Here is a 13,048-nt window from a genome sequence, read left to right on the forward strand (position 1 = left end):
CCAGTTTTCCCATGTCATCAGTTGAAGATTATCCTTTCCTCCATTGAATGGTCTTTAGATACCTGCTGAAAATCATTTGACCATAGATGCTGGAAGGGCACTTTAAGAGAAGTGGAACTTGAGGCACCCATTGACAGCTGAATACCATTAGAATGTCTAGGAAGCAGTGGGGAGGGTGTTTATCCATGGGGGCACCTCAGCCAATGTATAGAGATAGGTAGGAGAAAGCACGATGGTTTCAGCATAACAAGGAGTTTGTGAGAGAAGTTGGGTTGCTGAGCAGTGGGGAGTTTTAACCAAGGAGAGGTCACATGGTGAAGGGACTTAAATAGCAGGTTTCTGCCCAGGTGACTAATATGAAGCTGTATTTTAGATTAATGTGGAAATGAAGTCCAGGGACGGGGGTGTATCTTTAACCTAAGGCTAATTGAACAGGTGGTGGTTTTAAATAATGAACTATAGAATGAGAAACCAGCAAAGCTATTTACATGGGCTGTCCTATGAAAAATCCCCAAGACAGGTCACTGATTTTTTTTCACTTGTGTTTTATACCTAATTCATTTCATTCCTGCATTTTAATTTCTTCCTCTATAATTTCTTGTCAACTAGTTTTTTGACAATAAAGACAGTTATGCTAATGCCATTATGAATTTCACATAATCGAGCACTTAACTTTATACGATACTGTCCCAGTTTTGAAGAGACTAATATTGTCATATTGTCTTGAAGAGATTTATGACTAAAGCATATGATTTTGTTTGCGTTGTTTTATGTTTCATTGATTTTGTACCTGGGGATGACTTATTGTAGTAAAAATGTGACCATTTTTCACTTAAAGGTTGTGGGATGTTAGGAAATCTTTCTTTACTCTCAGCTCTGTTGTCTATAAGGAACTGATAAGGAACAGATTCTTTATGTGAATGCCTATTTTGAACTGTATTACTATTCAAACCTTGCCACATGCTATATTAAGACAGGCAACATGACTTACCTAAGAGCTCTTACCCTCGGAGTTTTAGGTTTCTATTTACCACAGGCTACTTTTCAGAGGCCCATAGTAAAAAGTAAGTATGGCACTGAACAAATTAGTCTAATTGTGAAAACTGTCATGACATTCAGTCTCCTGTTTTTCACTGTATTTTTATCAGTAGATTATGCATTTGGAGGAGAAAATTACCTTATACATAGAGAAAAATTTTATGTGTCACTTTTTAAAGGTTACAGTCTTCTTCCTCCCTTGAGGACTCAAGGCCAGCAGATTTAATGAAAGATTCTCACACTATAAACTACAGGAAAGTAAGTACGGTAAGTGTTAATATTCATGAAATATTTCTTTTGAGAAAAGATGCTGTCCTGTAAGAATAAACTCTTTCCATGGATTTTAAGAGGCAACATAGAATAGTGGCTGACAGCATACTATCTGGATCTGAGTTGTGACTCAGACATTTATTGCTGGGCAACCACAGGCTTGCTATTTAAACTCTGTGCCTCAATTTCCTCATCTGTTAAGTAGGGATAATAATAGCACCGAACTCTTGGAGTGCTGTGCAAATGAAGTGATTTTATGCAAAAACAAACAAAAACTTAACAGTGACTGGTACACAACCTGTGACCAATAAATGCTAGCTATTAATGTTATTTTAATGGGTTCTAATTCAGTGGATTAAATGTACTCCTTATGGTGTGGGGAAAAATTACTATAAGCTACTATTTAATTCAATTTAACATATACTAGCTATTTGAAATGCATGGTTACATTTACAAAATTGATTAAATGTAGTCCTAAATATCTGGAGGACCCATCTACAATATAATTCTAATGTATCCCAGACAACAAAAAGATCTAAAGTGGGACTATAAACTAAGCGGTATAAAAATATAAGAGAAATCTGACCGGAAATTGAAAAAATGTCTTTATACACATGTCCTAAGTCTTTCGGTCTAGTATTTAAGTTTTACTCCTACATTTAGCAAATGTTTATTAAGTACCCCTTTTTTGCCAGACAATAAGCTAGAAGCAGGGAGTTACGGCATTCCAACATAATCTCCAAGTAGTGTGCATTATATAGACATTTCATAGATCAAATTCACCAACTTAATAAGAAAGTGTAGGTAAATGAAGTATTTTTTTTCACTGAGCATTACTGCATTTATTGAGTGTTCAAAATAAGGTTTAAGAAACCATACATTGCTTAAGGGTATTTATATAGGTGCTAAAATTATAAAAGTAACAAGAAAATCAACATAAAACTCAAGACTGTGGTGACTTCAGCAGAAGAGAAAAAGAGATGTGATCGGAGGGCAATTGCCAGGCTAATAAAGTGTCAGTAATATTATATTAGTAAATGATGTATATTGATAAGCTACATTAAATATTGAATTGTGGGGCGCCTGGGTGGCTTAGTCAGTTTAAAGCCACCCAGAGGCTTTAAAGAGGCTTAGTCAGTCAAAGCCTCTGACTTTGGCTCAGGTCAGGTCATGATCTCATGGTTCCTGAGTTCGAACCCTGTGTTGGGCTCTTTGCTGATAGCTCAGAGCCTGGAGCCTGCTTCAGATTCTGTGTCTCCCTCTCTCTCTGCCCCTCCCCTGCTTGCTCTCTCTCTCTCTCTCTCTCTCAAAAATAAACAAACATTAAAAAAAATTTTAAATACATTCAATTGTTTGGCTTGTAACTCTGCAACAATATGAAAACTTGTTGGTAAAAGCCTCTAGTTTAATCCATTTCCCACTCCAAAGCACTATTTCCCATTGTAGTTTCATGTGCGATAGTTTTATGATCATTTTCTTTAAAAAAAAATAGCTTTTCCTCCTTAATCCAAAACTTGTCCTTATAACATGTACATTCAGTTATTGTTATAAAGAATGTGGACCCTGGCGTCAGGTGGGTGGGTTAGAATAATGGCCCCAACACTCTGGGCAAGCTTTAGCCCTCAGATTTCTGACCTCACAACGTTTGAAAGCCTCTCACACGAAAGGAGAGGCTGCTTGTGGGGTCCTGGCACATAGTACTGGGCAGATGCAGGCTGTCATACTGATGATGGCAGTGGTGGCACTGCCATCAGGCCCACATCCGACCATTGCTAAGAGGTCATTATTTCACTCAAGTAGGAGCCTTACTATTTATTATCCTGTCTTTTCAGATGTCAAATAAGGAGCCGATTCCACGAAATCCTTCTGAAATAGGGGAGCCAGAGGCTCCAAGGCAAAACCACAGTGCTGTTCCTTCCCATAGTCACCAGCCACTCCTTGGTAGGTTTTCTTTGGCAACCACCCACTGTCTTAGTTTACCTAACACTTTCTTAATCATTATATTTTCAGACTTAGGAGACTTCTAGAGAAGCAAATAGTTAAAACTAAGATTTTTTTCAAAATCCTAAATGCAATAAATCACACTCTTGACTTTAAGGTGTATGCTACCTAATGCACCTGTCATTGTAAGTTCAGTTATTAACTGAATCAGTTATGGGTATCGTTAATACATGCCATTTAGGTAAAACTAAGGTACTTATATCTAGGGAAAAAACGTCCATTCCCAAGAATAAGAACTTTTGAATGATACCAATCACAAAGTGTTTAAGATGTAATTATTCATTTTAACTATGTTTATGCAGACTCAAATCAAGTATACAGTTTTATACCATACATAACTAACATTGATCTACTAGAAACGTATGTTAAAGAGAATCAAAGAAGTTGAAAGAAAACGAACATCAGCTTCTTACAGAGCCACATATTCATCATCTCAAATTGTATTGTACTTTGAAAAATTTCTAGAAAACTTTGGCTAATCTGTAGCTGTGTGTTAACCTATAATCTCTAGAACCTTTTCCTTGTATCTAACTTATAACTCATTTCTATGGTTTCTTATTTCCTTTTTCAATAAAAATCTGGGCATTTCCCCTTTTATAACATTTTCAGATTTTTGGAAGAGGATGCTTTTGTATCCATCTTCTCATTCAGATTAAACAAATACAAGGCATTTTTTCCTTGGCATTTTCACAAGGCATCAGATTAAAGTTAAATCTATCCTTCCAGGCTCTATACATACACATGCATGAATTCTGGCCCCTAGCTTCCAACTGTCTTTTACCACTGTCGTTTTCTATTAGAAAATTCATAGACTAGCTCACTTAGGTGTATCAAGTGAGTTATGTGCAATTTCTGTGACAGCACCTTGTTATAAAAAGAGATGACCCATTTAAAAATGTATCAGCCTTCTGCAATTTAAGACAGGTTTTGCCTTCAAAATTACATTGTATAGTGTTCTTGCCTTTCTTTTTAGTTTTCTTCAAGTTTTTAATTCAAGTTAGTTAACATACAGTGTTACATTAGTTTCAGGTGTACAATATAGTGATTCAGCACTTTCATACATCACCCTGTGCTCATGATGGCAAGTGCCCTCCTTAATCCCCATCACCTATTTCACCAGTCCCCTTGCCTACTTCCCCTCAGGTAACCATTAATTTGTTCTCTATAATTAAGACTCTGTTTCTTGATTTATATCTCTTTTTTTGCTTGCTTTGCCATTTTTAATGATACTCCTCTTTTAACCTCCAAATGTACTCACATGAGTCTGTATTCTAATTTGATAGGCCAAGGTGCCCAGCTGGATTTTGATGCCCTGTGTGACAATGACGACACAGCCATGGCTGCCTTCATGAATTACTTTGAAGCAGAAGGGGGCCTGGGAGACCCTGGGGACATCAGTGATATCCACTGGACACTCTAGCATTTGATTTTCTAACTCTAAAAATTAGGAATGTGATAAAGCATTTCATTTACAAAAAAAACAAAAACAAACTGTACAATCTTCTGCTCTGTATTGATACTGTTCTTATCTTTTATTCCTATTAATGGTCTACCAATTTTTATAGATTTGCACCTTTCACAGCAGTATGGGGGAAATGTGAGGTTTCCCTTCACAAAGAATGGCTCAGTGTTTCCTACAGACCCCTTGGCTCAGTGAAATGGCTTAAAACCCACTAGTTGCTGTATTTTTGCTAAAATATTTCTAACCAAGAATATCACATACACTTTGTTTTGGTTTTGTTTTTATTTTCTGATGCAATTTTTAAGTTTGGGGAATTTAATATATTGTGTCTAAGATTCATTTATAATTGATTTATAATAGCAGATTTATGTAAATTGGAACATCACCATTTCCTGTGTATTTCCTTAGTTGAGAATAGGGCTTAAATATTTTAAGAAAACCGAGTACTTAAACATGTAAGAAATTATATAATCGGTGCTCATAATTGTAATGAATACAGTATTCAGTCGTTGTAGACTTGGATACAGGGTATTTATGCTTAGTGAAGCACTTGAGATAGACTTTAAGTGAGATGATTTATTTAAAACTCAGGAAAAAAAAAAAAGAAAAGAAAAGCTGGGAGAGTTCCAACTTTGCTTACAGAAGACCTTAGTCCTAGTTCTTGGTAATTAACCTTTGCATGTAAGAATTACTGTTAACATAACCAATCAAGATTTTCATTATATCTAAAACCAGTTTTTGATGCAGTAAAGGTGCTTAGTGAAGGATTAGCCATGAAGGAAAAAAACAAGCCCAGGCAGGATAAATGTCTTGTGTAAAGTCACAATTAAATTCGTATTTTTGAAATCTTTAATGTGTATAAACCAGTTTCTTTATACACATTTGAGGAAGCACTGGTTTCGCTGGTTAAATGATGAATTGACTGACCCAGGAAATAGCTGTGGCCTTCTAGATTAGGCAATTATGGTTACTGTTGCCTGTAGCCAAAGGTAGTTATGTAAAGGCTAAGTATAATTTTGAAACTATGAGGCAATGAGAAAGAATGTAAAAACCAATTTTCTAGCTATCATTACAAATTCGGAGATCATTTTTTAACTAGTAACTGAGGTGGCTTAAACTGAGTACAAGAAGAATATTTAAGATAATACATGTATATCTACCTTTTTGAAGATCATAATTTCATTATACCTTATGTTTTAATTGCTCTTTCTAGTTTACCCAGTGTGTTTCCATATATATATATATATATATATATATATATATATATATATATATATATTTTTTTTTTTTTTTTTTTTTTTTTTTTTTTTTTTGGTGCCCCACGAATGGAAAGTAAGATAGGCTAGGAAACTAATGGAGAAGCCTGAGGCTCAGTAGGGGATCCAATGCCGTTTTCTTCCTCTAGGTGGTGCTCTACCTTCCAACAGATCTCCCCCAGAGCCTCTCACCAAAACAAAGCATTATTTTGACTCTGCATATTTCTTTAGGCTGTACGTAATAAGTTAGAACTTTTGTCAGACATGTTAATGGCAAACATACCAACAGGCAATAGGCCAAAAGCACATGTTCCCTTCAAGCGGGACAGCTGCAGTGGCCATGTGGGCAACGGTGTATCACCGTGTCCTGCAGCACTTACAGTGTTCCAGCAATTTTAGAAGGTCAGCCCCACTCCTGGTTCTGGAACTTGAGACACACTCAGGTTTAGAATAAGCCAAAGAAACCCTATGAGATGAAGGACCTTGGTTTGCAACAGCCTAAGCATGACGGTTCCATCTGAAGAAGCAGGAATGAGTTGCTGTTCTTTAAGTCAGAGGCCTTACCAACATAACATTTTTGTGGGGCTAAACCATTGCAGGTTGGGCGTGGCCTCTAGAGTTGAACTCAGCCAGTGGTAGCAAGATGGGTCACTGTGCTGGATGGCCTTGAAAGTGGAGGGGCTTTATGATGCAAGGATCTGGGAGGCAGAATTTCTAGAAGCGGGCCATTGCTGCCTGGCATAGTAACAGTTTTTCCTCTTTGCAAGAGGAAGGGTTATTCCATAGAACAGTGGACAGATAGCCAATTGAATGCTTTGATCCTTTAATAATCCACTCTAGTATTTTTCTGTAGATCTTGTCCTGGATCCAGAATCCAGTCCATGCAGCGTATGATAGCTGTAGCTCTCCCAAGATTAGTGTTTTCTCCAAAGTGTGTTGCATTTATGTTGAATTGTTGTTAGGAGTGATATTTTTATGGTTTGCCCTATAACGAATTTTTCTCCTATTCATTAATTTCCTGCATTTCCTGCAATTTCAAACATCTGTACATTGAATGAAATCATAAAAAGAGTAATTTTTTTTCTAAGAATTACCTACAATAATGGAGTGGAGTGGGACAAGAGCCTAGAAGCTGAAGAGCCTACTCAGCCTAAATTAAGCTGTGTGACCTCACATAAGCCATTTAAATACTCTGTACCTCAGGCTCCTTGTCTGTACAAGAGGCTTGACCTCTAAGTTTACTTCCAGTTCTGATTCTGTGATTCTAATCTACAGGACTTGAGTATTAGGGTCAGACTCTAGAACTGTGCAGTCCAGTATGATAGACACAGGCCATGTGTGGCTATTGAGCACTGGAAATGTCACTAATGCAAATTGAGATAGGCTTTAAATGTAAAATGCCAGATTTCATACACTTAGTGTAAAAAAGGGAATGCAAAATATCACATTATCAATTTTATAATGGAATGCCTGGCTGGCTCAGCCAGTGGAGCATGTGACTCTTGATCTTGCGGTTGAGTTCAAGCCCCATGTTGGGCGTAGAGCTTCCTAAAAATAAAATTTAAAAATAATATATAAAGGGGCACCTGGGTGACTCAGTCAGTTAAGCATCTGACTCTTAATTTTCGCTCAGGTCATCACCTTATAGTTCAAGTTCGAGCCCCATGTAGGGCTCTACGCTGACAGCATGGAGCCTGCTTGGGATCCTCTTTTTCCCCTCTCTCCCTACCCCTCCCCTGCTTGGGATCCCCCCCCCCCCCCATAAAATATAAAAAATACATTTTAAAAACCAGTTTTATACTGATCACTTAGACAAGTATTTTGGATATACTGAATTATATAAAACATCAACATTTTACTTTTTACTTTTTTAATGTAGCTACTAGAAAATTTTAAATTACACGTATGGCATACATTATATTTCTATTGGACAGTGCTGCTCTAAAACATTTTATTAAATAGATATTATTGAAGTAGACCAAAGGTTATACCATAACTATGATATTTACCTTTAACTGCTATAGCTTAAGGAACAATTGTTTATTGATCCTTGATTTAGTACAAATAACTGAACCTCTATGTGTCAAATTTAAAACTTTTTTGAAACTAGTGAACCTGAAGATGCTATCAGATATTTTATTAGATGATGATAGCCTGAAATCAAACTTGGGGTGTATGTTGACACTCTATTGTAGTCACTAAATTTGGAAATCTGTTGAAAAATTGAAAGGAAAATAGAGCATAGAGGCTTTTGGTAAGTAAGTGGGATTAAGGTATTTCATTACAGTTTCTTAATGGGAAAGGCTATATTTATTAGTCATATTTTTTGAGGAATTTCTGTAGAGTCTGGGCACAGTAAATGAAATAACCACTACCTAGTTATTGGACCATGTTTAGCAGTGTCATTTCAGATCCTGCTCTAAAGAGATATCTACCACTCAGGTAGGTCATTGTTTGGCTCAGGAATTGGAAATTCAGATTTGCCAAGCAGTTACCAGCAAGGCAGGGAAGCCATAATGGAAAACTGCCATGTGGCCACTAGGTGTCACTTTTCCATTTCTGTAGTGCATAGTTTTCATTAATTTTTCCAAGTTCTATGGGGCCTAGGGGAGGCATTTGTGACTTGTGTTTAGATTAGGACTGTGTCTCTGGTGTGGGCTGTTTTATGAGAAATGCTTTTTAAGAGAAGTCTGGGAAGATGCTTCCCATGTAAGAACTTTGGTTTAAGGAGCTTTCCAGATGTGGCTCCAGTAAAAGGTGACTTTAGACTTTAACATGGAATATGCTTTCTGAATTCATTTGAGTGTGTATGATATATGTGTCACTGCTCCTACATTCCTATGCTTAGCTTCATCTTTTATACAATTTTTACCTCTTTTCCAGTTTACTTGCTCTTGTCTGTATATTAGTATTTTAAAAATTTTGTGGTAATGAAAAGAGTGAAATTAAATATATTTTGTAATAATTACTAGTTTGAAGTTTTTTAAAATTAATATTTAGGCCTCTTCCAAAAAAGGTATATCCTTAACTACTTTCTAAAGTGGAAACATAGGGGTGTCTGGGGTGGCTCAGTCAGTTGCGCATCTGACTCTTGATTTTGGCTCAGGTCATGATTCCAGAGTTGCGGGATCGAGCCCCATGTCGGGCTCTGCGCTGAGCATGGAGCCTTCTTGGGATTCTCCTCTAGCTCTCCCTTTGCTCCTCTCCCCTGCTTGTGTTTTCTCTCTCTCTCTCTTTCAAATTAAAAAATAAATACAATGGAAATACAGACAAGAAAATCCACTCTTCTCAAACCACTGGGCAGAGAGATAGATTGAACTACATTACTCTCTGTATATATTTGTGCATGTTTATGAAGATATGCTAACTGCTGTAACCACATTCTTCCCCATAAGACACTCAGAAGTTCCCAGCACATATTGTTCTTCTACCTGGCAATCTCAATGGAAAGAGAGCTTCTCTATTTCCTAGTAATTCACACAAAAATGTCCATTGCTTGGGCCTTTGGATCAACTTGGTTCACATAGATTTTCCTGTGGTCACCAGGCTGGAGTATACAGATTGGCCAGGTTTTAGTTACATGACCAAACTTGGATTTAAAGGCACCCTTGAAAGGGAAATGATGTCAAAAACAGCCAGCTGCCTAATGGTCTAGGGCCAATGGAAAGAATAGAGACATATGCAGAAAGGGCAATGGAAAACTTGTAATTTATAATAGTTGATGATTTCTGAGAATTGTAGGTTTAGCTATCTGAGTGTGGAGTCTTATTTTTTATTGTTCTTTGGGGGAATGAGAGGGTAGTGAGGAGTAGCAAGTTGTGTGATGTGTTTTTAACATTGGTCACCTTTTTTGTTTAATACCCAGCCATTAGTTGCTTTGGAAGACCCTGTCTGTTGCTTAAGTGTGTGGTTAGGGATCCATAAAGAGTTGTCTTAAGTTCTTGTCCAGCTGTGTGTCTCTGGCTTAGGATGTATTTTCTTAGGCAGTCCTGGTTCTTAAGCTCACATTTAGGTAGTGTTTTCCATATTTATTCCTGTCCAGGAGGAAATCAGTCCCATTTACCTTGGGAGTAAATACATTATGGTGTTTTTTGCTCTTGGTTTTTGGTTTTTTTCAAAAGACAATGCTAAAATGAGAAACCTAGATTACGGACACATAACTTAATAGAACTCAAAACATCTCATTTACTCCAGCTCCAAATATAAGAAGATCCTGAATTCACCTCCTCTCATGGACAGACCAAACCTGCAGTGCAGGAGAGGAGACAGTGAAGCAGGCCTCTCAGAGTCCTTGACACTGTTGCATCCTGCCCCATCCTGCCACAATCATAGTCTGCCTTGGCCCAGGATGGATGCTACTGTGGGCTCACCTGGGCTGCTGGCCCTAACTGTGCTCTGCCTGCTAAGGATCCCTGAGGCCAGCCTGCAGCCTGTGAGCCTGTCTCCATCCTTCTGTGCAAGCCCCTGCCCTAGAGCGTGACCAAGATGTCCAACTACTTGCATCACAGTACCAGACTAATGCCATCCTGGCCAATGAGCAGTTTGAAGATCTGCTAGGCACTCCCAAGAGCCCTGATCTTCTCTTCCTGTGCCACGTATGCATCTATCTGCACCATTACTTCCAACAAGAGCACATTACGTTCTGCAAGTTTACGTGCAGGTAGGTCCAGAGGGCTGCAGGCCCATCTTCAGCAAGTACTGCCACCTGTGGTCTGAGAGCCAAGCCTACAAGGAGCTGCCGTTTATGACCAGGGTGTGTGCATCTTTCATAAGGCCATCATCGCTGTGGACGGAGTGAATTTTCCTATGGATCCTAGTAATGGAAACTGTAGAGGGGCAAGCAGTGGATGCTGAAAATGTAAACCTATTAGGCTACACAGAACATCTAGTTTCAAAACAATTATAACTATGTCATGCAGGCTAAAGTTAAGAGATAAAGACCAAACGCCGTGGTGTGACTACAGTAGTTGAGGTGAAGGAGAAGTCTTTTAAAGACTTCTCTAGTAATCATTCCAAGCACACCATTAACCTTCACACCAATTTCTGGCTGCCTATGTCCTCATTGATATTAGTAGGCAGTAAATCATTATGGCTTATTATGGTGAGTGATGCTGTAAGATTAGTCTTGGTAAAAAGTTATATTGCTGAGAAATGGAAAGATCATCTTGGCAAAAAAAAAAAAAGTTAAGCACTGGGATATGAAGTTCTGTCATCTTAGAGTAAAAGTGATTCTAGCCATAGTAACTCCTCTCAGAGTCAGACATCTGGCAGGAACTCTAACTCCCTGCAAGCATGCAACTACAACCTGGAATGCAAGGACATCGGTGACCTTCATGGTAAGACTTGCATTGCTGGACTAGCAAAGGAAAATTGCATGGTTGAACATGATAATCTGTTATTTACCACATAAATCACATGGTAATGGTTATTACCTCTATTTTCTGTTTTCTGCTCTTTTTTCTCTTTCCCTTTTTTGTGGTCTGAGTTCAGATCCTTAAATGCATTATTTGTGTTCTACTTAACAACAACAATAAACAGAATTATAATGCAAATGTGAAAAGTTAAACGGGAGAATCTTAAAAGCAGCAAGAAAAACAACTTGTTACATACGAGGAAACCCCAATAAGACATAAGACTGTCACCAGATTTTTCACCAGAAACTTTGCAGGCCAGAAGGGAACGGCACAATGTATTCAAAATGCTGAAAGAAAAATAATTCTGCCAATAACGAATACTCTATCTAGGAAGTGTACCATTCAGAATAGAGGAGAGATCAATAGTGTCCCAAACAAAAGTTGAAGGAATTCATCACACTAAGCCAGCCTTAGAAGAAATGTTCAAGGGGACTCTTTGAGTGGAAAGGAAAGACCATCAGCAAGAGGAAGAACTGTAGGAAGGACCAAAGCAGTAAAATTAAATCCGGGTATAAAAGTCAGTCAAGGATGAAAAGATACTGAACATCACTCATCATCAGGGAAACACAAATTGAAACCACAATGAGACACCACCTCACACCTGTCAAAACAGCTAAAATTAACAACATAAGAAACAACAGATTGGCAAGGATGTGGAGAAAACTCTTGCACTGTTGGTGGGAATGCAAACTGGTGCAGCCACTCTGGAGAACAGTATAGAGGTTCCTCAAGAAACTAAAAATAGAACTACTCTACTATCCAGCAATCACACTATTAGGTATTTACCCAAAGGATACAAAAATACAGATTCAAAGGGGTACATGTACCCCAATGTTTATAGCAGCATAATCAACAATAGCCAAACTATGGAGAGCCCAAATATCCATTGACTGATGAATAAAGAAAATATGATATTACATAGAATGGAATATTACTCAGCCATCAAAAAGAACGAAATCTTGCATTTGCCATGGCGTGGATGGAGCTAGACTGTATTATGCTAAGCAAAAAAAGTCAATCATAGAAACACAAATACCATATGATTTCACTCATATGTGGAATTTAAGAAATAAAACAGATGAGCATATGGGAAGGGAGTAGGATGAGAAGAGAAGGAAACAAACGACAAGAGACTCTTAACAACAGAGCACAAACTGAGGGTTGATGGAGGGAGGTGGGTGGGAGATGGGCTAGATGGGTGATGGGTACTAAGGAGAACACTTGTTATGATGAGCACTGGGTGTTGTAGGTAAATGATGAATGACTGAATTCTACTCCCAAAACCAATATTGCGCTGTATGTTAACTAACTAAAATTTAAATTTAAATGAAAGGAAAATTTTTTTAAATAAACAATAAATAAAAATTAGTCACAACGTTCCCAAAATAGAATGATGTAAAGTATGGCATCATGTACATAAAACATGGCAGGAGGTGGTAAAAATTTAGAATCCTTTTAGAATGGGTTCAAACTTAAACAGCCATCAACTTAATATAGACTGTTATATGCATAAGATATTATATATAAACCCAATGGCAACCACAAATCTAAAGCAGGTAATAGATATGCAAAAAATAATGAGAAGGGAACCCAAGCAAATCACTAAA

General features: G+C 37.7%; 1 protein-coding gene and 1 pseudogene across 7 annotated transcripts in view; both read left to right on the forward strand.

The window, feature by feature from the left end:
• The window catches only part of BMAL2 (basic helix-loop-helix ARNT like 2), a 121,954-nt gene extending 116,899 nt beyond the window's left edge, over nucleotides 1-5,055 (forward strand). For 6 of the 7 annotated variants that reach the window (XM_078449981.1, XM_078449985.1, XM_078449983.1 and 3 more), the window contains 3 exons: nucleotides 1,218-1,305; nucleotides 3,141-3,249; nucleotides 4,593-5,055. In XM_078449981.1, the coding sequence (XP_078306107.1) occupies nucleotides 1,218-1,305; nucleotides 3,141-3,249; nucleotides 4,593-4,729 (334 nt within the window). In that variant the 3' untranslated portion in view covers nucleotides 4,730-5,055. The remainder of the gene's footprint in view (nucleotides 1-1,217; nucleotides 1,306-3,140; nucleotides 3,250-4,592) is intronic. The other variant, XM_078449986.2, reaches the window with a different exon arrangement.
• Nucleotides 5,056-10,102: 5,047 nt separating this feature from the next.
• On the forward strand, nucleotides 10,103-12,316 carry LOC144616818 (secreted frizzled-related protein 3 pseudogene; annotated as a pseudogene).
• Nucleotides 12,317-13,048: the final 732 nt, after the last annotated feature.

Source organism: Panthera onca, chromosome B4, assembly GCF_046562875.1.
Source record: "Panthera onca isolate mPanOnc1 chromosome B4, mPanOnc1 haplotype 2, whole genome shotgun sequence".
NCBI classification, from domain to species: domain Eukaryota; kingdom Metazoa; phylum Chordata; class Mammalia; order Carnivora; family Felidae; genus Panthera; species Panthera onca.